The sequence below is a fragment of the Bubalus bubalis genome, chromosome 20, assembly GCF_019923935.1.
Source record: "Bubalus bubalis isolate 160015118507 breed Murrah chromosome 20, NDDB_SH_1, whole genome shotgun sequence".
NCBI classification, from domain to species: Eukaryota; Metazoa; Chordata; class Mammalia; order Artiodactyla; family Bovidae; genus Bubalus; species Bubalus bubalis.
Genome location: NC_059176.1, coordinates 40092602 through 40117468, shown reverse-complemented (window position 1 = coordinate 40117468; position 24867 = coordinate 40092602). Strand labels below are relative to the sequence as shown.

The 24867-nt window shown below is 46.5% G+C and overlaps 1 protein-coding gene across 7 annotated transcripts in view; it reads left to right on the top strand.

Moving 5' to 3' along the window:
* OTUD7A (OTU deubiquitinase 7A) overlaps nt 1-24867 on the top strand; it is a 388360-nt gene that overhangs the window by 319567 nt on the left and 43926 nt on the right. For all 7 annotated transcript variants that reach the window (XM_045163703.1, XM_045163707.1, XM_045163704.1 and 4 more), the window contains 4 exons: nt 1553-1771; nt 19964-20065; nt 23672-23799; nt 24517-24629. In XM_045163703.1, coding sequence (XP_045019638.1) covers nt 1553-1771; nt 19964-20065; nt 23672-23799; nt 24517-24629 — 562 coding nt within the window. The remainder of the gene's footprint in view (nt 1-1552; nt 1772-19963; nt 20066-23671; nt 23800-24516; nt 24630-24867) is intronic.

The following is a 24867-nucleotide window of genomic DNA, read 5'->3' as shown; positions in this document are numbered from 1 at the left end:
TCAAAGGCCTCCTGTTTTTCATCTGCTTTAGCACAATTACCTCAGTGGCAGTGCTGTCAACTACTCTTGCTTGTGGGGGAACAGAGCTTCCCTTCTTGATGAAGGCGTGGGCGTGGGCTTCCTGCCAGCACGGCGGGGGCAGAAGCATGGCTCAGAGAGGCATCAGCAGAGCACCGAAGCTGACCCATGAGCAGGCTAATGTGAGTGGGAATCCATTCAACTTAAGTGGCCACATGAACTAATGAGTCTACCACGGGTAGAAAAGATTAGAAAATATTCATTGAAATGCCAGTCTGATTTTGTTTTCTGAGTAAAATTAAAAGAGGACTAGTCCCTTGTTAACAGAGAAGGCAGTGGCACCCCACTCCAGTACTCTTGCCTGGAAAATCCCATGTGTGGAGGACCCTGGTAGGCTGCAGTCCATGGGCTCGCGAAGAGTCGGACACGACTCAGAGACTTCACGTTCACTTTTCACTTTCATGCATTGGAGAAGGAAATGGCAACCCACTCCAGTGTTCTTGCCTGGAGAATCCCAGGGACGGGGGAGCCTGGTGGGCTGCCATCTATGGGGTCGCACAGAGTCGGACACGACTGAAGCGACTTAGCAGCAGCAGCAGTCCCTTGTTAAAAGAACTCTTCATCGTTACAAATATTGATTGTAAAACTGAAAACTTATTCCTAATATCACACATTTAAGAATTCTTTAGCTATTAAGCACAGAGCTTTAAAAAATAAGTATGTTTTTAAAAATATTACTTCTTGATGGTGGCATTTAAATCAGATGATTGACTTCCTAATAAAGTAACAGTTGTATTTTAGAGAAATTCTACAGTGCATTTCTCATCCCTTGCTGGAAAGCCTAGGCAAAATAAAAATTTTTAAGATTGCCATGACAACAGAAAATCCAGACAGAATAGAGGCATGCAGTGGCTTAATATTTGTGTCCTGGGAATCTTCCTGCAGGGTGTGTTTATAAGAGTAACTGTAGTAGAAGTGACCTATCTTAAAATCCAAGCCACTGTGGAGGAAGCCCAATGGATTGCTTCTCACTTTAAAAATGCAAAAGCATAAAAGCAAAGGAAGTCCCCTGTGTAGAATTTCATGCCTCGAGAGCTCTGCTAAACTGAGTTCCATGTAACTTAAGACCCAGGAAGCAAGGCTGCCGATCTTTACGGATGCTGAGGAACATTTGTGTGGTGGACTTGCCCTTTGCCTCCTTCTAAGTGGTTTCCTGACCAAGTGCCGTGTGCCAGGTGATGGTGATGTTAACCCAGCATGAAGGAGGCCTGCTGAGAACACTGGGAGGCCGGCAAGGCTGGGGAGGGAGAGGTAATGGGTGTGCAGGTGTCCATGGGTGTGCCTCTGCGTGTGTGGCGAGTGTGTACCTGTGTGTATGTGTCCATGTGTGGCTGCATGAGTGTGCCATGTATGTTTACATGTGCATATGCATCCTGTGTGCTCGTGTGCACACATGTGGGATGTGTCATGTGGGCTAGTGTGCACGCCCATAGAGCCCCCCCTCACTCAGCCCCCCTCACTTTCCCCCACGCAGAGAAGCGGCTCTCGCGGGGGATCTCCCACGCCAGCTCAGCCATCGTGTCCTTGGCGCGGTCTCACGTGGCGAGTGAGTGCAGCAGCGAGCAGTTCCCGCTGGAGATGCCCATCTACACATTCCAGCTTCCGGACCTGAGTGTGTACAGCGAGGACTTCCGGAGCTTCGTGGAACGAGACTTGATCGAACAGGCGACCATGGTGGCCTTGGAGCAGGCGGGTGAGTTCCCCCCCAGTTCAGGCCCCACTGGCCGGGAGGAGGGGGCAGGGGCAAGAGGGATATGCGGTCTAGCTCCACGCTCTGTCGACTTGGGCGCCTGCAGGCCCTGCCCAGCTCTCGCCTGGCGCCAGTGGTGTGGGTTGAGGAGCACGTGGTGCTCAGATCTCCTGAGAGTTCTCTTTGTTCCTAATCCAGCCTGGCCAGGTCAGGTCCCCCCAAAGAGAACTCCAAGCTGTTTTGCCCTAACTTCTCTCCTTTCCCATCCAACCGCGATGGCCCAACTGGGTCCTGAACGAAAGACCCTACACTTGGAGAGAAATAGGAGACCCTGGCACTTCCTGTGGACACAGGCAAGTTCATGACCTCTCTCAGCCTCAGTTTTCCCCTTTGCAAAGACCTGAAAAGGATGGATGCCGGCCTGGTGAGGTTGAGCATTAGACAGCACGGTGCCCGGTGGAACTGTTCCTGCCCTCCCCCACCCACACCTGCACCCCCAGCTCCAGGTTAAGGAAGCATACAGCCTGACTTTGGTTTCCTGCTCTCCTTAGTGTTTCTCTGACATCCCGATGAGCACAAGATTCAGGGAGTAAACCAAACTTGTCTTCTTTGGAGTTTCTAAGAAAAAACTAACTAGTTCCAAACAAATTCTGAAACAGACCTTGGTTCTTTCTGAGACAGGCAGCCTCTGTCTCACTCATGATCATTTGCACTAGTGACTTTGCATAGTCACATGTTTGGGGCTTCTCAGACATGCGTGTAGAGGATCCTGTGCCCTTCTCAGGCCCCTGTGCATCCTCCATAGGGCCACTAAATCCCCAAAGATGAAGACGGGCTGGTGGTGAGTGGGGCCTTACTTGTGCTGGGCAGGCTGGCAGCCAGGTCTCAGCCCAGGACTTGGAAGCCTCACCCTTGGGGTATTTGGCTTAATAACATGATCCACATTCCCGATAACTGTGTTGGATCTGATGTTGTGACTGTTTTCTCCACTGTGCACAGCTGCCAAAAGCAGCTCAGAGACCAGCCACCACTCCTGGTTCTGTCTTACCTCCAGGTCTTCTCTCTGGATTAGCCACAGTAGCTCAGATGGTAAAGAATATGCCCACAGTGCCAGAGACCTGAGTTCAGTCCCTGAGTGGGGAAGGTCCTCTGGAAGAGGAAATGGCAACCCACTCCAGTATTCTTGCCTGGAGAATTCCATGGACAGGGGAGCCTAGAAGGCTACAGTCTATGTAAGGCTAGTCCATGGGGTCGCAAAGAGTCAGACATAACTGAACAACTAATACTGAAGCCCTCTCTCTAGAGGCTGGCTATTTCAAAGATGCCTCTATGCAATAGTTTAAACCTAATATTCACTAGTCACAGGGAAGGGAAAATTGGTATAAGTTACGAAGGAAAAAAACTCATGAACTAATTTCTCTTGAAGGCCATGGTAGCCAAGTTCTTGACAAAGCTCAGCCTCGAGCATGGTCAGTAGCACTGATAATTGCTGCCTCATTTAAAGCCCCAGTCCTGGTAAAGGGCATGGAGTCCACCATACCAGCCTTCTCCTCCAGCCTTATCATGCTCAGCAAGAGCTTTTGCTCTTTTGGAAGGTCTTTTCTGTTATTTTTTTTCCCATGGATCACATATTAATTTTTACTTACATTTTACCTCCCAAACCAGCATTTTTTAAAGGGGCACTGCTTGACTCTTTGCAAATGTCCACTCTCTGATGACGAGTCAGCTGGCTTGCTTTGCATTTTGGGTTTTCCGCTGACCTGGGTGCGCTTGCATGCCTCCTTTCACCTTTCTCTTCAGCGTCTCCTGCCTGTGAAAACCTTGAGCCTCTGCTCCTTCAAATGGCTCTTGGGGAGTTGTTTGTTCTCCCATTAATCTGTCAGTGTCAACCTACCAACACCCTTGTTGGTGTCACAGAAGCAGCCAGCAAAGCACATGTGTGTTCTGTGACTCACTCTTTTGATTTTCAGGGGCTGCGGACAGCACCCCATCAGTGCTGAAGGAGGCCTTTGGAGGCTGGCCAGTGCCCCAGCCTTCAGGACCACGATCCCGGGCAGGGAAAGTCTGAACATCAGGGTTCTGCCGAGAACAGGGAGATGAGGACTGGAAAATAGTGGAGGGTAGAACAAATGTGCGTTCCTCTCTGCCCCCTGCCTACCATCCATCGGCTTCTCTGTACTTCTCTTTAAGCTGTAGACTGATCATCCTTCAGGCCTTTTCTGTGCCTGGATCCTGGTGGGAATCTGGCTGAGGCCCAGGAGTCCCGCCCAGCCCCCCACCTCAGCTGGGTGAGGAGCCAGGGAGCTGGGAGGCAGCCTCGGCTTCGTCCCTCAGGCCCTGCTGTCGCTCTCCATGGGGCAGACAGAGCTCCGCTGGGGAACAGTGGGGAGAAAGCTGCTGACAGGGCCTAATGTAGCGCGTCAGTTCCCTTGTCCAGTAATTTAGTGTTCAGATCACTGTGAACCAACCGTTGATAAGCAGTATTATTTACTGGGTTTATGGGAGATGGAAATACAGATCTCAAAAAAATTTTAGTGAAAAAAATCTGCTTGTTCAAGACATAATACAAGTTGTGTTTGGAAGGAAATATAAACTCTGTCTCAGGGCCTCAGGGTGGGGGACTCTTCTCCTTCCCTGGGGGCTCATGTGATCCAGACCCATACTCCAGCTCCATTCCCTCCGAGCCCAGCACAGGGCAGGCGTCCAGAGTGGCCCCCCAGCTCCGCAAGGCACGCAGGCAGCCCTACCTGTTTGAGAAGCCTCTGTTTCGAGTGGCGAAGCTTCACCTCCCACAGAACCCACAGGAGAGGGAGTGCCATTCTCTGCAGGCCTTAAAACCCCGGAAGACATGACCCACTCCAGCCCCATGATAGGAGGGGACAAAAGGAGGGCCAGGTCTTCAGGACATAAAGCCACTGACCCCCTAAGAGAGAAAAGGAGATGCTTCACGTTCTTCATTTAGCCTGAGAATTCAAGAAAGTATTCGTCTCTCAACCGGGTTATCCTACTGAGTTCACCGTTATGAAGACTCAGAGATCATGAGTCTCTCAGTTTGGAAAATAACGTCTGGCGCCCCTGCCCCTTTCAGACGCCCCTGAATGGGATGAGATGGCATGATGCTTCAGGAAGTATGTGGGTCCAAAGGCAGAGGCACGTCTGCGTCACTGCACACAGTGACTGCACACACAGGACGCTGAGGTCTAGACGTCAGAAAAAGTGGGGACGCCTCTGAGTTGTGGTATTGAGTCTGTCTCCACGGGAGGAGGGTGGGATTGGAGTGAATCTGACTGAGAAGTTCTAACATATGCAGGTTTTTGAAGGCCTCATGAGTCAGCCCAGCCCTGCCAGGTCAGCTGGAGCCTCACTTCCTTCCATCTTAATGTAGGAGATAAGACAGCTGCCAGAACTGCATCCACAGCAAGCCTGAATTGCAGTCCCACAGACACCCCATCCAGGTCCTGGAAATCCCATCATTATGAACCACGCAGGTGAAGTTGTTGCCCTCATGGAGATGAGGTTCTAGTGGGGAAGAAAGATGATAAGACAGACCATCAATATGGCACAAGACCATGTGGTAGGCACTCCGAGGTGAAGGGAGGGAGCCCAAGACAGGGTTCTTGAGGGCAAGGAGGAATGAGCCATGGGACACACTCAAAGCCTTGGCTTATTAAGGAAGGTAGAATATGGGAGCAGATGGGGTGAAGGCTGGAAGGGTTGGAAAGGAAGGTGATAGAATGGCAGCCAGGGGCCAGGGAGCACTCCTGAGCCTCAGGGTTAACTGTAGGGAGGTTGTGCAGCCCAAGGAGGGCTTTAAGAAGGGGTGGTGACATGTTTGTATTCACACTGACATGTCCTGGCTGTTCTTTTGAGAGTGGACTCTGCAGAGGAAAATGGAGCAGGAAGAGCAGCAGATAGCCCAGAGCCTTGGGGGTAGCAGTGGAGGTGGCAGGAAATAGCTAGATGTGAACCAGGATCTGTTTTGAGGAAGGTCCTACAGGTCTCACTGATGGATTGGATGGGGCAATAGCAGAAGGAGAAGAGTCAAGCATGAGCCTGTTTGATGGTGGGTAGATGGTGGTGCCATGTGGAGACACAGACCCCTGGAAGAGGGGTTGGCAGTGATGTAGAAGCAAAGTCTCAAATCCTATTGAGACTTGGAAAGTTGGCATCCAGTTGAACATGTGAGTCTGGAGTTCAGGAACAGTCTGAGCTAAAGAAGCAGATGTGGGAGTTAGTGTGGGATGAAATCCAAGGGAGGGGATTCACTCCTCGTAGGGACCTCCCGCCGTGCCCCTAACAGCCCTGTGCACTGTTGGGTACCAGCTGGACGAGGAAGTCTGGAGCATGGGTGAAACATAACGGAGCAGAACAGGAGCGAATCCTCACAGTCCCCTTGGAGGAAATCTCAGAAGCATTTGCAAAGCACAGTGATGCCCTGAGAAAGTGATTCGATGGCCCTAGGTGTATATGGTGGCTGCAGAAGGGCTGCGATGTTAAAGAGAATCACAGGGCAAGAATGAACTCGCCTTTCTCATAGAAATTGTCTCGTTATGTTTTCTTTCATCCAAGTGTTTTCGTGGGTGACAAGCAAAATGACATCTTATTTTAAACTGTGGTAACCATCTGTTCATCAGGCACTCTGTCTATCAGATCTAGTCCCTTAAATCTATTTCTCACTTCCACTGTAACTTATATGCAGAGTATATCATGAGAAACACTGGGCTGGAGGAAGCACAAGCTGGAATCAAGATTGCCAGGAGAAATATCAATAATGTCAGATATGCAGATGATACCACCCTTATGGCAGAAAGTGAAGACGAACTAAAGAGCCTCTTGATGAAAGTGAAAGAAGAGAGTGAAAAAGTTGGCTTAAAGCTCAACAGTCAAAAAACTAAGATCATGATATCCAGTCCCATCACTTCATGGCAAATAGATGGGGAAACAGTGAAAACAGTGGCTGACTTTATTTTGGGGGGCTCCAAAATCACTGCAAATGGTGACTATGGCCATAAAATTAAAAGACGCTTACTCCTTGGAAGGAAAGTTATGACCAACCTAGAGTGCATATTAAAAAGCAGAGACATTACTTTGCCAACAAAAGTCCGTCTCGTCAAGGCTATGGTTTTTCCAGTAGTCATGTAAAGATGTGAGAGTTGGACTATAAAGAAGGCTGAGCACCAAAGAATTGATGCTTTTGAACTGTGGTGTTGGAGAAGACTCTTGAGAGTCGCTTGGACTGCAAGGAGATCCAACCAGTCCATTGTAAAGGAGATCAGTCGTGGGTGTTCATTGGAAGGACTGATGTTGAAGCTGAAACTCCAATACTTTGGCCACCTGATGCAAAGAGCTGACTCATTTGAAAAGACCCTGATGCTGGGAAAGATTGAAGGCAGGAGAAGGGGATAACAGAGGATGAGATGGTTGGATGGCATCACCAACTCAATGGAGATGAGTTTGAGTAGACTCTGGGAGTTGGTGATGGACAAGGAGGCCTGGTGTGCTGTGGTCCATGGGGTTGTGAAGAGTCGAACGCGATTGAGCGACTGAACTGAACTGAACTGAACTGAACCATCTGTTGTGGGCTTCCCCAGTGGCTCAGTGGTAAAGAATCTACCTGCAATGCAGGAGACTCAGGTTTGATCCCTGGGTCAGGAAGATCCCCTAGAGAAAGAAATAGCAACCCACTCCAGTGTTCTTGCCTGGGAAATCCCATGGACAGAGAAGCCTGGTGGCCTATAATCCATGGGATAGCAAAAGCATCAAACACAACTTAAAGACTAAACGACAACAACCATCTGTTACAAAGCCCAGAAAAGTTACTTAGAAAAGGCAGAGTAAGTGACTAATAGCCCCTCACCTGTATGTAACACCATAGCCTTATATTGGTGATGTTCATCTGATTTTCTTCTTTGTAGGAGCTTAAGATTTCATTTTTGTTTCTTAACATTCACAGTACTAGTTCCTGTGGTTTTTTGGCCTGTTCTTAAATGAAGTCATTGTGTGGGGAGACGTGAATGATCACGCTGTCAGAGCTTGAAGTAGAAACTGTGAGCCATATTCTCAATCCTATTGCTTCTGTGAAGAATCCTTAATCTTGGGCCTCCCACTCTGGATGCAGCTGGAGACATTAGAATAGCACTCGGCCATTTTTGGTTCTCCAGAGGCTGCAAGGTACTGGCATTTACCATAGCTGGGTGATCTTCCAGGATGGTCACAGCTGACTCATAGCCTCAGGAATGCTTTCAACTGGGTAAGAGTCTTTACCTCTGGGACCCAATTTAAATCAGAAGTTAAGTTGAACTTAAATCTTAAATTGACTTAAATCTTTTTGTTGTCTTCATGTGGTCTTTCCTGTAAAAGACCTTCAGGGGAGAGAAGGAGGCAGAATGAGCTCTGTGGTGTCTCTTGCAAGGACATTGCTCCTGTCAGATTAGGGCCCCACCCTATTGACCTCCCTGGGGCTTCCTTGGTGGCTCAGAGGTTAAAGCGTCTGCCCACAATGTGGGAGACCTGGGTTTAATCCCTGGGTCGGGAAGATCCCCTGGAGAAGGAAATGGCAACCCACTCCAGTATTCCTGCCTGGAGAATCCCATGGACGAAGGAGCCTGGTGGGCTACAGCCCACTGCGTCGCAAAGAGTCGGACACGACTGAGCGACTTCACTTTGTACTAACCTCATTTAACCTTAATTACTTCCTCAGAAGTCCCATCTCCAAACATAGCCATGCCAGTTTTAGAGCTTCAGCATATGAAAGGGGAACACAAACATTCAATCCATAACAGTTGGGTTATTTCAGACTTTGGGGTATGTAAAGTATGCACTATGAGCTGCGGCTGCTTGGCACTGGAGCGGTGACTTTGCAGCCCTGGAGCAACTTTGAGGAGATACCCCATGTCCAAGGGCAAAAGATAAACCCCAGCAAGATGGTAGGAGTGGCAAAATCGAGTTTAGAATCAAATCCCATATCCGCCAGAGACGCTCAGAGGGCTCAAACAAACCTTGTGTGCACCAGGACCTAGAGACCCCACAGAGACTGAGACAGTACTGTGTTTGAGTGTCTCCTGTGGAGGTATGGGTCAGCAGGGGCCTGCCACAAGGGGCAGGGGCTCTGGGTGCAGCAGACCTGGGTATGGCATAAACCCTCTTGGAGGAGGTCATCATCAACCCCACCATAGAGCCGCCAGAGCTTACATAGGACTGGGGACAGACTCTTGGAGGGCACAAACAGAACCTTGTCTACACCAGGACCCAGGAGAAAGGAACAATGACCCCACAAGAGACTGACCCAGACTTGCTCATGAGTGTCCTGGAGTCTCGGTGGAGGTGTGGGTCAGTGGTGGCCTGCTGCAGGGTTAGGGGTACTGAGTGTAGCAGTGTGTGCATGGGGCCTTTTGGAGGAGGTCCCCATTATCTTCACCATTATCTTCATTACATCCACCATAGTTTGGCCTCAGGTCAAATAACAAGGAGGGAACACAGCCCCACTCTTCAACAGAAAATTGGATTAAAGATTTACTGAGCACGGCCCTGCCCATCAAAACAAGACCCAGTTTCCCCTTCAGTCAGTCTCTCCCATCAGGAAGCTTCCATAAGCCTTCTCCTTCAGAGGGCTGCTGCTGCTGCTGCTAAACCGCTTCAGTCGTGTCCAACTCTGTGCGACCCCATAAAAGGCAGCCCACCAGGCTCCCCCGTCCCTGGGATTCTCCAGGCAAGAACACTGGAGTGGGTTGCCATTTCCTTCTCCAGTGCATGAAAGTGAAAAGTGAAAGTGAAGTCGCTCAGTCGTGTCTGACTCCTAGCGACCCCATGGACTGCAGCCTACCAGGCTCCTCTGTCCATGGGATTTTCCAGGCAAGAGTACTGGAGTGGGGTGCCATTGCCTTCTCCACCTTCAGAGGGCAGACAGACTGAAAACCACAATCACAGACAATTAACCAATCTGATCAAATGGACCACAGCCTTGTTTAACTCAGTGAAACTATCAGCCATGCCATATAGGGCCACCCAAGATGGACGGGTCGTGTTGGGGAGTTCTGACAAAATGTGGTCCACTGGAGAAGGGAATGGCAAACCACTTCAGTATTCTGGCCTTGAGAACCCCATGAACAATATAAAAAGGCAAAAAGATAGGACACTGAAAGATGAACTCCCCAGGTCAGTAGGTGCCCAATACGCTACTAGAGATCAGTGGAGAAATAACTCCAGAAAGAATGAAGGGATGGAGCCCAGGCAAAAACAACCCCCAGTTGTGGATGCAACTGGTGATGGAAGTAAAGTCCGATGCTGTAAAGAGCAATATTGCATAGGAACCTGGAGTGTTAGGTCCATGAATCAAGGCAAATTGGAAGTGGTCAAACGGGATGACAAGAGTGAACATCGACATTTTAGGAATCAGTGAACTAAAATGGACTGAAATGGGTGGATTTAACTCAAATGACCATTATATCTACTACTGTGGGCAAGAATCCCTTAGAAAAAAATGGAGTAGCCATCATGGTCAGCAAAAGAGTCCGAAATGCAGTACTTGGATACAATCTCAAAAACGACAGAATGATCTCTGTTTGTTTCCAAGGCAAACCATTCAATATCACAGTAATCCAAGTCTATGCCCTGACTAGTAATGCTGAAGAAGCTAAGTTGAACGGTTCTATGAAGACCTACAAGACCTTCTAGAACTAACACCCAAAAAAGATGTCCTTTTCATTATAGAGCCTGGAATGCAAAAGTAAGAAGTCAAGAAATACCTGGAGTAATGGGCAAATTTGGCCTTGGAGTACAGAATGAAGCAGCGCAAAGGCTAATAGAGTTTTGCCAAGAGAATGCACTGGTCATAGCAAACACCCTCTTCCAACAACACAAGAGAACACTCTACACATGGACATCACCATATGGTCAACACCGAAATCAGATTGATTATATTCTTTGCAGCCAAAGATGGAGAAGCTCTATACAGTCAACAAAACCAAGACCTGGAGCTGACTGTGGCTCAGATCATGAACTCCTTATTGCCAAATTCAGGCTGAAATTGAAGAAACTGGGAAAACCACTAGACCATTCAGGTATGACCTAAATCAAATCCCTTATGATTATACAGTGGAAGTGAGAAATAGATTCAAGGGATTAGATCTGATAGACAGAGTGCCTGAAGAACTATGGACAGAAATTCGTGACATTGTATAGGAGGCAGATCAAGACCATCCCCAAGAAAAACAAATGCAAAGAGGCAAAATGGTTGTCTGAGGAGGCCTTACAAATAGCTATGAAAAGAAGAGAAGTGAAAGGCAAAGGAGAAAAGGAAAGATGAACCCATTTGAATGCAGAGTTCCAAAGAACAGCAAAGAGAGATAAGAAAGCCTTCCTCAGTGATCAATGCAAAGAAATAGAGGAAAACAATAGAATGGGAAAGACTAGAGATCTCTTTAAGAAAATTAGACATACCAGAGGACTTTTCATGCAAAGATGGGCACAATAAAGGACAGAAATGATATGGACCTAACAGGAGCAGAGGACAATAAGAAGAGGTGGCAAGAATACACAGAAGAGGGACTTCCCTGGTGGTCCAGTGGCAAAGACTCTGTGCCCCCAAAGCAGGGGGCTGGGGTTTGATCCCTGGTTAGGGAACTAGATTCCACATGCTGCAACTATGACCCAGCACAGCTAAATAAATAAATATTTAAAAAAAAGAAAGAAAGAAAGAAAACACAGAAGAACTATACAGAAAAGATCTTCTCGACCCAGATAATCACAATGGTGTGATCACTCACATAGAGCCAGACATCCTGGAATGTGAAGTCAAGTGGGCCTTAGGAAACATCACTACGAACAAAGCTAGTGGAGATGATGGAATTCCAGTTGAGCTATTTCAAATAATAAAAGATGATGCTGTGAAAGTGCTGCACTCAATATGCCAGCAAATCTGAAAAACTCAACAGTGGCCACAGGACTGGAAAAGGTCAGTTTTCATTCCAATCCCAAAGAAAAGCAATGCCAAAGAATGTTTAAACTACTGCACAATTGCACTCATCTCACACGCTAGCAAAGTAATGCTCAAAATTCTCCAAGCCAGGGTTCAACAGTACGTGAACCATGAACTTCCAGATGTTGAAGCTGGATTTAGAAAAGTCTGAGGAACCAGAGATCAAATTGCCAACATCTGCTGGATCATCAAAAAAGCAAGAGAGTTCCAGAAAAACATCTACTTCTGCTTTATTGACCATGCCAAAGCCTTTGACTATGTGGATCACAACAAACTGTGGAAAATTCTGAAAGAGATGGGAATACCAGACCACCTGACCTGTCTCCTGAGAAATCTGTATGCAGGTCAAGAAGCAACAGTTAGAACTGGACATGGAACTACAGACTGGTCCCAGATTTGGAAAGGAGTACGTCAAGGCTGTATATATTGTCACCCTGCTTATTTAACTTATATGCAGAGTACATCATGAGAAATGCTGGACTGGATGAAGCACAAACTGGAATCAAGATTTCCGGGAGAAATATCAATAACCTCAGATATGCAGATGACACCACCCTTATGGCAGAAAGCAAGGAAGAACTAAAGATCCTCTTGATGAAAGTGAAAGAGGAGAGTGAAAAAGTTGGCTTAAAGCTCAACATTCAGAAAACTAAGATTATGGCATCTGGTCCCATCACTTCATGGCAAATAGATGAGGAAACAATGGAAACAGTAACAGACTTTATTTTTGGGGGCCCCAAAATCACTGCAGATGGTGACTGCGGCCATGAAATTTAAAGATGTTTGCTCCTTGGAAGAAAAGTTATGACCAACATAGACAGCATATTAAAAAGCAGAGACATTACTTTGCCCACAAAGGCTCACCTAGTCAAAGCTATGGTTTTTCCAGTAGTCATGTATGGATGTGAGAGTTGGACTGTAAAGAAAGCTGAATGCTGAAGAATTGATGCCTTTGAACTGTGGTGTTGGAGAAAACTCCTGAGAGTCACTTGGACAGCAAGGAGATCCAACCAGTCCATCCTAAAGGAAATCAGTCCTGAATATTCATTGGAAGGACTGATGCTGAAGCTGAAATTCCAATACTTTGGCCAGCTGATGCGAAGAACTGACTCATTGGAAAAGACCCTGATGCTGGGAAAGATTGAAGGCAGAAGGAGAAAGGGATGACAGAGGATGAGATGGCTGGATGTCATCACCAACTCAGTGGACATGAGTTTGAGTAAACTCCAGGAGCTGGTGATGGACAGGGAAGTCTGGTGTGATGCAGTCCATGGGGTCGCAAAGAGTCAGACACGACTGAGCAACTGAACTGAACTGATGCACTATGAACATTCTTGTACATGTTTTCAATAAACACAGGAATATGTTTTTGAAGATACATACCTAGGAATGGTATTGTTATGGAATCCAAGTTCATTCTGTTCACAGCACAACAGACTAATAAACTGAGAGTTGAGTTGTTTTACCAGGAATAAGGACTTTATTTGGAAAGCCAGCAAACTGAGAAGGTGGTGAACTTGTGTCCCAAAGAACCATCTTGCCTGAGTTAGAATTCAAGTTCCTTTTGCACGAAAAAGGGGAGGGAGTAAAGTCAAACACTTCCTTGTTCCCATCAGCTTCCGGAGGAAATATGTTAATTTCTTCCTCTCTGCAGTCTTTCACAGGTGGGCCAGGTCAAAATATTTCCTGTTAGCTAAATAAAGGTATTTTAGCTTAATGCTCATTACCTGGGAGGCAGGGTTTCTGGAGATGGGCCATTATGTGTAATTTATAGGTAACATCCCTTTAGTGATTAACTTAAAATACAGAGCCTCTTCCCTATTACAGTATTGCTGGGTTATAGGATTTACATATGTTCAGCTTTATAATAGTTTTCCAAATACTTTACTGAAATGGTTGTACCAACTGACTCTTCCACTGTTGAAAGTTCTGGATGTTCTGTATTTTTTGTCTTTCCATTTTACTCACTGTGTTGGATGTATGTCCCATAGTGGCTTTAATTTTTATTTTCTGATGGCTAATGAAGTTGAATATCTTTTCATGTTACTGTGCATTGGTTATCCTCTTTCACTGGACACCTTTTCAGGTTTTTTGCCCCCTTTTTTTTTTTTAATTTTATTTTATTTTTAAACTTTACAATATTGTATTAGTTTTGCCAAATATCGAATTGGATCAGCCACAGGTATACATGTGTTCCCCATCCTGAACCCTCCTCCCTCCCCTTTTTAACCTTCATCTTCTTGTTTGATTTGTGGGAATTCCTTATACATTATGAATATAAGTCCTTTATCAGATGTGTATTACAAATACCTTCACCCACTCTATGGGCTGTCCTTTTACTGACTGATACACTTTAATGAACAGATGATCCAATGCTAAAGTAGTTCAATTTACCTTTTTTTCCTCTTTTTTCAAAACTTCTATTTTGGTTTAAGAAATCATTGCCTACCCCAGGTTTCTGTAAAAATTCTTTCTTTCACAAATCTACAACCCACCTAAAAAATGGCTTTTACATGTGGTGTGACATGTGGTGAAAGTCCATTTTCCCATATGTTTACATACCTACCCTGGTACCGTTATTGAAACCATTTTTCTCTGCTGTACTGCAAGGTAACATTTGAGATAAAGCAGGTGATTCTATATGTGAGGGTCTGATTTGGACTCTGTTTTGTTCCTTTAGTGCATCTGTCCTTAATACAAGATGACCATAGTTTCGTAAGTCATATCATGGGGTATAAGTCCTCCAGCTTCATTTTTCTTCTTAGGATTTGTCTATGCTATTCTCAGCCTTTACATTTCTACATAAATTAATGTGTATATATGCTATATAGAATAATTATATATTTAATATGGAATATATGTTAATTCCATATAAATTAATCTAAAGATCAAGTGAGAGAAATTTATATCTTCGCAATATTAAATTTACTAATCAATGAACATGACATGTTCCTTAACTCCTTCACAAATATTTTTTAATTTTCAAAGTAAAGGTTTTGAACATTATTCATTAGATTATGCATTTTATGTATTTTGTTGTATTGTAAAGAAACGCTCTTAAAGTGCCAGCAACAGCTGAAATATAGAAATACACTTTATTGTTATTTATTAATCTTGTATTCTAGAACCTTTCTAAATTTATTTATAAACTCTAGTAGCTTACAGAATTTGTTGGACTTTCTAGGTCCATGATCTATAAAAAACAAAGAATGATAGTTTTATTTTTTCCTTTCCAATTGGAGTGGGGGTAGGTTCTTTTTGTCTTACTACATTGTATAGGTCTTCCAGGAAATTTTTGAATTGGAGAGTTAATAGCAGATATCCTTGACTAATTTCCAATCTCAGAGGGAAATGTACTATTTCACCAGTAAATATGATATTAGCTGCAGCATTTTTGTAGATACTATAATACATATGAGATTAAGGTAGTTACCTTCCATTCCCAGTTTGCTAAGTTTTTATCTTTCATAAATGATGTTGAAAGTTATCGAATGCTTTTTCTTTATCCTTTAAAGTGATCATGTGATTTTCCTCTTTTTTTCTGTATATTGGTGGGTTATATTGATTGATTTTCAAATGGTTACCCACTCATACATTCCTGGAGTAAACCTCAAACCTCATTTAGTTACGGTATCATTGCTTTTGTGTATCACTAAATTTGATTTGCTAGTGTTTTGATTAGGATTTTGACATCTATGTTCATGAGAAATATTAATCTTTTGTTTCCTGTAATGTTCACATTATCTTTTAATATGAAGATTAGTTTAGTCTCATAAAAAGAGTTGTAAAGTCTATCCTCTGTTTCTATTCTGTGGAGGAGTTTCTACATGATTGATGTTATAACTTTTTTAAATGATTGGAAATGATTTGCTGGCATATTGAGTGCAGCACTTTCACAGCATCATCTTTTATGATTTGAAATAGTTCAACTGGAATTCCATCACCTCCACTAGCTTTGTTCGTAGTGATGCTTTCTAAGGCCCACTTGACTTCACATTCCAGGATGTCTGGCTCTAGGTCAGTGATCACACCATCGTGATTATCTGGGTTGTGAAGATCTTTTTTGTACAGTTTTTCTGTGTATTCTTGCCACCTCTTCTTGATATCTTCTGCTTCTGTTAGGTCCATACCATTTCTGTCCTTTATCGAGCCCATCTTTGCATGAAATGTTCCCTTGGTATCTCTAGTTTTCTTGAAGTGATCTCTAGTCTTTCCCATTCTGTTGTTTTCCTCTATTTCTTTGCATTGATTGCTGAGGAAGGCTTTCTTATATCTTCTTGCTATTCTTTGGAACTCTGTGTTCAGATGCTTTTATCTTCCCTTTTCTGCTTTGCTTTTTGCTTCTCTTCTTTTCACAGCTATTTGTAAGGCCTCCCCAGACAGCCATTTTGCTTTTTCGCATTTTCCATGGGGATGGTCTTGATCCCTGTCTCCTGTACAGTGTCACGAACCTCATTCCATAGTTCATCAGGCACTCTATCTATCAGATCTAGGTCCTTAAATCTATTTCTCACTTCTACTGTATAATCATAAGGGATTTGATTTAGGTCATACCTGAATGGTCTAGTGGTTTTCCCTACTTTCTTCAATTCAAGTCTGAATTTGGCAATAAGGAGTTCATGATCTGAGCCACAGTCAGCTCCTGGTCTTGTTTTTGTTGACTGTATCGAGCTTCTCCATCTTTGGCTCAAAGAATATAATCAATCTGATTTCGGTGTTGACCATCTGGTGATGTCCATGTGTAGAGTCTTCTCTTGTGTTGTTGGAAGAGGGTGTTTGCTATGACCAGTGCATTTTCTTGGCAAAACTCTATTAGCCTTTGCCCTGCTTCATTCCGTATTCCAAGACCAAATTTGCCTGGTACTCCAGGTATTTCTTGACTTCCTATTTTTGCATTCCAGTCCCCTATAATGAAAAGGACATCTTTTTTGGGTGTTAGTTCTAGAAGGTCTTGTAGGTCTTCATAGAACCGTTCAACTTCAGCTTCTTCAGCATTACTGGTTGGGGCATAGACTTGGATTACTATGATATTGAATGGTTTGCCTTGGAAATGAACAGAGATCATTCTGTCGTTTTTGAGATTACATCCAAGTACTGCATTTCGGACTCTTTTGTTGACCATGATGGCTACTCCATTTCTTCTGAAGGATTCCTGCCCGCGGTAGTAGATATAATGGTCATCTGATTTAAATTCACCCATTCCAGTCCATTTCAGTTCGCTGATTCCTAGAATGTTGACGTTCACTCTTGCCATCTCTTGTTTGACCACTTCCAATTTGCCTTGATTCATGGACCTGACATTCCAGGTTCCTATGCAATATTGCTCTTTACAGCATCGGACCTTGCTTCTATCACCAGTCACATCCACAGCTGGGTATTGTTTTTGCTTTGGCTCCATCCCTTCATTCTTTCTGGAGTTATTTCTCCACTGATCTCCAGTAGCGTATTGGGCATCTACTGACCTGGGGAGTTCCTCTTTCAGTATCCTATCATTTTGCCTTTTCATACTGTTCATGGGGTTCTCAAGGCCAGAATACTGAAGTGGTTTGCCATTCCCTTCTCCAGTGGACCACATTCTGTCAGATCTCTCCACCATGACCTGCCCGTCTTGGGTTGCCCCACGGGCATGGCTTAGTTTCATTGAGTTAGACAAGGCTGTGGTCCTAGTGTGATTAGATTGACTAGTTTGCTGTGCATATGGTTTCAGTGTGTCTGCCCTCTGATGCCCTCTTGCAACACCTACCATCTTACTTGGGTTTCTCTTACCCTGGGCGTGGGGTATCTCTTCACGGCTGCTCCAGCAAAGCGCAGCCGTTGCTCCTAACCTTGGACGAGGGGTATCTCCTCACCGCTGCCCTTCCTGACCTTCAACATGGGATAGCTCCTCTAGGCCCTCCTGCGCCCGAGCAGCCACTGCTCCTTGGACGTGGGGTTGCTCCTCCCGGCCGGCGCCCCTTGCCTCGGGTGTGGGGTAGGCTGGGCTCCCTATGTTATATAGTAGCTTCCCACTGGCTGTCTATTTTACACATGGTAGTGCTCGTCAGTCCCATTTCTCTAGAGTTCATATATATGCATTAATATGCGATATTTGTGTTGCATGTACAGGTTTTCCAAGCTGCCTCTGCTGACACCTAATGTGGGGTGAACTTCTTGGTACTGCTGGATGGTGGTGGGGGACCTCATCACCCTCTGATGGGGGTGAAAGTCCAGGCTCCCCATGTGTTCTCAGTTGGGGTGGGGGTGGACTCCCCATTACCATCCAGCAGGGTTGAAGTCCTGACTCTGCACCACCTGGCAGTGGGGGAGGGGTAGAGAGGGACTCATTGCAGCCTGGCAAGGATAAAGTCTCTGCTCCCCACTCTGCTAGTTGAGTGGTAGGAGGGCTACAGTTCGTTCTGCAGATACAGCTGGAATAGAGTGGCTATTTCTAAGCTGTGGCTGTCAGGCTCAACTAACCCTCTCTTGGTATTCTGTCTAGAGAGAGCATCATTTTTTTTTTTTTAATGATTTCCATTATTTCCAGACTGTCACCTTCTCTAGCATCTAATCTGGGGTTTGTGAGCCAAAGAGGAACCCAGGGCACTTACCACCAGGTTGAGCTCAGGTCTTGAGTTTCTTAACCAGTCTGCCTTCTCTCCACCTTTCAGTCTGCCCATGCTGTTTTATACATAATGTCCAAGGGTTTTAGTTGTACTTAATAGAAACAGTAGGGGGAGAAGATGTCTACTCTGTTTTCCTGGAAGCAAAAGTCTCAAGATGTGTTAATGAAATTTAATATGACTCTACCAAAATACCTACAGTGGTTTGATGTATAAAATTAAATGTAGTCAGAGAGAAAAAGACAAATATCACATGATATCACTGATATGTGGAATCTAAAAAAAATGATAGTGAGTGAGTGAAGTCGCTCAGTCGTGTCCAATTCTTTGCGACCCCATGGAGTGTAGCCTACCAGGCTCCTCTGTCCATGAGATTTTCCAGGCAAGAATACTAGAATGTGTTTCCATTTCCTTCTCCAAAAAAAAAAGATACAAAGAACTTATTTACAAAACAGAAATAGGCCTGCTGCTGCTGCTAAGTCGCTTCAGTCGTGTCCGACTCTGTGCGACCCCATAGATGGCAGCCCACCAGGCTACCCCGTCCCTGGGATTCTCCAGGCAAGAATACTGGAGTGGGTTGCCATTTCCTTCTCCAATGCATGAAAGTGAAAAGTGAAAGTGAAGTCGCTCAGTCGTGTCCGATTCTTAGTGACCCCATGGACTGCAGCCTACCTACCAGGCTCCTCCATCCATGGGATTTTCCAGGCAAGAGTACTGGAGTGGGGTGCCATTGCCTTCTCCAAGAAATAGGCCTACAGACACAGAAAAGACAAATTTATAGTTATCAAAGGGGAAAGAGGGGGATAAATTAGGAGTTTGGGATTAACAAATACACATTACTATGTGTAAAATAGATAAACAATAAAGACCCACTGTATAACACAGGAAAATATATTCAATATCTTTGAATAGGTAATAACCTATGATGGAAAATAATCTGAAAAACCATAGGTATATGTATGTATGTATAACTGAACCACCTTGCTGTATACTGGGAGCATTGTACATCAGCTATACATCAATTTTAAAAAATTAAATTTAACCATACTCTCAAAGGTATGTATGCATCAACAAAGAATGATTTTTTAAAATAACTTTTGGGAAGAGAAATTGTGTTCGAGGAAATTACACAAAAATTTTATATTTTGTGTAAAATATGTTCCCAGATTCAAGAAGAGAAGGCTTTAATCTTGAGTTTCTTGTTAACTGATGGAAGGATTTGGCTATTTTTTATCTTAAAAGGAAAAATATCTATGTTTTGTCTGAGCATAAGTAGCCATCACGCTGGTGGCTCAGTGGTAAAGAATCCACCTGCCAGTGCAGGAGCCGCAGTAGACTCAGGTTCAAACCCTGGGTCAGGAAGATCATCTGAAGGAGGAAATGGAAACCCACTCGAGTATTCTTCCCTGAAAAATCCCATGGACAGAGAAGCCAACAGGCTACAGTCCATGGGGTTGCAAAATTGAACACGACTGACCAGCTGAGCACACACACCCATAACCCTCCGCCTCACCACTGAAGTTCTCTAGAATCCTCTAGAAAATCACCCACTGATATTACAGTTTACTTAGCATACATCCGTGTTTGTCCTGGGATTCTAAACATGAGCTTCTGTTCCAGGTCGCCTGAATTGGTGGTCCACCGTGTGCACGAGCTGTAAACGGCTTCTTCCTTTGGCCACGACAGGGGACGGGAACTGCCTTTTACATGCGGCCTCACTGGGTAAGCCCTGCAGTGTAGACAGAGGGTGGCAGTGCCCAGGCCTTCTCTGTGTATCATTAGAGGACAATCTTATACTAAGTAGAGCGACGTGCATCACTGTCAACTGAAAAGATCCCCAAGGGATGGAGCCAGCAACCCCCAGCCTTCTTGTCAAGCAGCTGGCAGGCCTGGTAGGGGCATAGAGCGCACATGAGAAAAGATCTGTCCTGATAGAAGGAGGCCTGAGCAGACCTGCAGGGATGGGCAGTAGACATCGGGGTCTAGAGCAATCAAAGAGGACTTCCTGGAGGAGCTGAGATTTTCCTGAGGCTTGAAGAACTTGAAAGAATATAAATAAGACCCTCCAGGCCGGGAGAACACACGGATAAAGTGGAAAGTCAGGTAATAACGGTGTTTGGGATCAGGGCTGAGCCCTGTTGAGCTTGAGCAGAAAGTCTGTGGGACAGTGCGTGAGGCTGGGTAGATCTGCAGCCACCACGCTGACTGCAGCTGATGCACTTAGACTGACAAAAAGACAGACATGGGTAAGTAATACAGAGATCAGCACAGTCAGAATATACTGCAGAGAGGTCAGCAAACTCTTCCAACAGATGTGAGCTTCCTGGTTGCAAAAAGCGACACCAGCAAATGCACAGGTGTGGGCGGCAATGTTTGGACGGCAGAAGGTCACAGTACACTTTCTGGAAGACCATGTAACCCCTCTGGACCCAGGCTTACATACACATGCAGGACTGGATTTGTGCCAAGGACCCCAGCATCATAGCTGGTGGTGCCTTATTACTCCTGCAGTCTGAGGACCCTCTCCAGGGATGGGCCCCTCCAACAAGAATATGGTCCTTGTTGGTCAAACTCACCTCCCCAGGTAAACATGACCTTAACTCAATGCTGTGACCCAGAGCAAGGATGCCCCAGACCTCACTTCAGACCTGTAGTGAGAGGTCTGTTCTGTAAGAGGTGGGCTGAGCTGAGCCCGAAAAGTGTTCGAGGGAAATGCAGGGCGTCTGGGACGGGCCCCGAGATACCCAAAGGAGGATGGAGCCCAAGTGCAAAGGAAACATTCCATGCTCCTTAGGCTTGACCAAGGGTGATAGGGAAAACAAGGGCACCCACCCACTGCCCCCTTTCTGTTTCAGTATTAACTCATTCCTGTCTGTTGACTCCCATTCAGCATAGTAAAATAACAATCAGCAATTCCACTGCCCAGCGATGTCTGCTTTTAATATTTTGGTATATTGTCTTCCACATGTTTGTATATACTTCCAGTGAAATTAGGATCTCACAGTGTTCACGGTTTGGAATCCAATATTTTCCCCTTAAAATTGTAAATTGAATTTTTCACGCTATTCTTCAAAAACATGTTTTGCAAGTTATGTCTTATTCCATCATAAAATATTCAGTATCCCTCTCTTATGGAACTTATTTCACCTTATTCTGTATCAAACCTAGAGAAAAATTACAAAAGAAGACATCTCTCCTCCTTGCAAAGTCTCAGGCACGGGAATGCCTTTGTCTTTCTAACACTCAGTGTACACAGGCACTGCCCCCGTCATGACCACAGGTGGACAAGGCCACAAGCCAGGTGGTCACACGCCACCGTGGTCCTGACTGATGGCAGGTGTCTCACAGTAGCACAGCAGGCCCCCCAGTTCTGCCTGGGAGCAGAAAGCCTCCTGCAGGTGGCCCTTGCTCCTGCTGTGAGAGGCTGGGCTGAGACTGAACCTGGGACTCACGGCGGGTTGATTCTTTCCTCCCAGTACTTTGTTTCCCCTTGGTACTCAAATTGCTAAGCTATGTACAAGCAAGTCTGCTCAAAGTGGCCACTCTACACTCACCAGCAGTGCTTACTGGACCTGCTGACCAGCCCTGCCATTGACCTAGGGTGTGGGGCACGCATAGAAATGACAGTAATCCTGGGGTCAGGCTTGTGGGCAAACGTGTGGGACAAGGAGATTCTCTGCACAAGAGACCCAGACAAGGAGCCATGATGAGTAGACTGGACCCGGGACTTGCCCTGCCTGGGAGGAGGCTGCAGGCAGATCGGAGGGATGAGAAAGCTCAGCTCGGCCAGTTCATAAAAGGAGCATTGATGGCCATCTTCCTCTGTCTGTAGAAAAAGACTGCAGAAAAAGACGACCAGAAAGCCCACAGCAGGCCCCTGTTATCTCATGTCTTTGCACAAAAGGATGTGCAGCCAGACTGAGCCTTTGATCATCAGTCACTGTGGGTCACTGCTCTCCAAAAGCTCTCCAGAGGGTCCCAGCTCACTTCAAAGCCCACCTTTGCACTCTCTACCTTGCCCCTTCCATCCCAACTGCAGACACCCTCCCCTCCCTAGTACACCACATGGGGCCCCTTGGGGTTGGCCCTGACCTTTTCCTCCACCTGGGATGGTGACTCAACCCTGTCCCTAACCACTCATGTCTTTGCCCCAATGTCTCCACTCACACTCTGACCAAACCACCCAGCACTCTGTCCTCTTAGCCTGCTTCATCTCCCCTTACATTGCCACTGCCTGCAACATAGTGTGTTACATGTTAATTCTATGGCTGCCTCCCCTCCCTTCCCCTCAGTGTGGACTCCATGAGATTTTAGGAATTTAGTCTGCCCTAGTTGCTGCTGTGGGTATTCCCATCACTTAGAATGGCGCCTCACCCTTACTGTAAAATTAGTATGGAATTAAGTGGAATTAATAGTATTCAGTTAAACAAATGAACAAATGAATGAATAAATTTCCCTAGTCTCTCCCTGTAGCCAGAGCTGCATCTCTCTTGGCGCTTCTTCCATTGATTGGGTTTCTTAACCACTTCTGAGCTTCCCCAAGGATGTGCTCAGAGATGCTGGGTTGTTCTTATGACCCCTGGGCCAGGTGGGGCACTTCCCTCAGAAGCAGGTGCTCTCCCGGGGCCCAGATATGTACAGAGATGCCTCAGGGCTACAGATACTGGATGCAGCAGACCCTTGATGAAACTGGGGTCTGACTGCCATCCTGCCTTGGGGCCCTGCATGAGGACCATAATCCACCGTCCCCACAGGCTCTCTCCCACTCCAACACAAGGTCAGAACCACAAACATTACATCCCTCAGAACAAACCTTGAGAGGTTGAGGGCAGCCTGGGAAGGGCCCCCGAGACTTAGTGAAATGGCTGTTGCTTTAAGAAGGGGCTGTGCTCCTTCATTCCATGCCTGCATCTGCAGGAAACATCAGGAGGGAGGGCAGAGGGGAGCTGCTTGCTGATCGAGAGAACTGAATATCTCGCTACTGCATTATCTGTTCACAAAGTTGTGGGGGCCAGGACTGGTAGGTGGTGGTGGTCTCAACTCCTCCTGTTTTGCCCCTTCCTCACATATTTTCTTGTGGCTCAGAAGATAAAGAATCTACCTGCAGAGCAGGGGACCTGAGTTCAATCCTGGGGTCAGGAAGATCCACTGGAGAAGGGAATGGCTATGCACTCCAGTTTTCTTACCTGGAGAATTCCATGGACAGAGGAGCCTGGCGGGTTACAGGCCATGGCATCGCAAAGAGTCGGACACGACTGAGAGACTAACGCGTTCACTTTACTTTCACATCTTTCCTCTCTCGTCTACTCACGGACCTCCTGGCTGCAGGAATGTGGGGCTTTCACGACCGGGACCTGGTTTTGCGGAAAGCTCTCTACACCATGATGAGGACAGGGGCCGAGAGGGAGGCCCTGAAGCGAAGGTGGAGGTGGCAGCAGACACAGCAGAACAAGGAGGTGGGTACCTGTCAGCATGGCAGAGCCGGGACCGTGCCAGGGTGCAGCCAAGGCCAAGATGGGGTCCTCTTTGGGGCCCCAATGTCAAGTCTGTCTTATGAGATGCGGCAGCAATGGCTCCATCCCTACTCAAACCCACTAAAGAGGAACCCATTGCAACAGTCAGCCCCTGCCCGCAGTGACCAGACGTCCACCCCTCACCTGTCCTGGTGTGATTATGGAAACCACCTACCCTCACTCACAAGGCTGCCCCAACCTGAACGGGGGGTTAGGTAGTCACCTGTCAGGTCACTGCCGATGCAGCCGCTGATTGGCCCTGGCATGGCCCCAGCCCCAGGGTGTGAGCTCAGTCCAAAGAGAATGCTTATCCCAGAACCTTAGTGAGCACTGGCCCTTTGCTGGCATGGAAGCCCTTAAAGATGGGTCTGCCCAGGTCCCTGCACACATGTCAGTGGTTGGCACCCAGCCCAGTACGTGTGCAGGTTCCTTGGAATCCCTGAGAATGACCACTGTTGCTGAGTGCACTTCTGACAGCATAGAGGTTGGAGGTTGGGGGTTCTGAACAAATTCTGTCCAGAGCAAATGCTGACGGTCCTTGGCCACTAACAGTGCTCACCCCAGGCTGACCAAGCCGGGAAGTTGGTCTCAGCCAGACTGATGTGGGTGCAGGGCTGAAGAGGTGGACGCCACCTCCTAACCCACCCCCCTTCGTGCCAGTCAGGGCTGGTGTACACGGAGGAGGAGTGGGAGCGGGAATGGACGGAGCTGCTGAAGCTGGCCTCCAGCGAGCCACGCACACACTTCAGCAAGAACGGCGGCTCGGGTGGGGGGTAAGTGCTGCCCCAGCCCTCCCCCTGACAGCATGGGAGGTGATGGGGGGATGTGGGACCCCCAAGCTGGGGACGACACAAGGAGGACTCCTGCCTTCAGATCTTAGATTCTACCAAGGACGCAGGGCAGGTGGTAGGGGATGACAGGACCCTGCTGGGTGTTTGGGAGAAAGTGGACACAGTCACCGTGTGCACCTCATGAGCTCAGGCATGGGGGACTCACTGTCCAGCCAGCCTG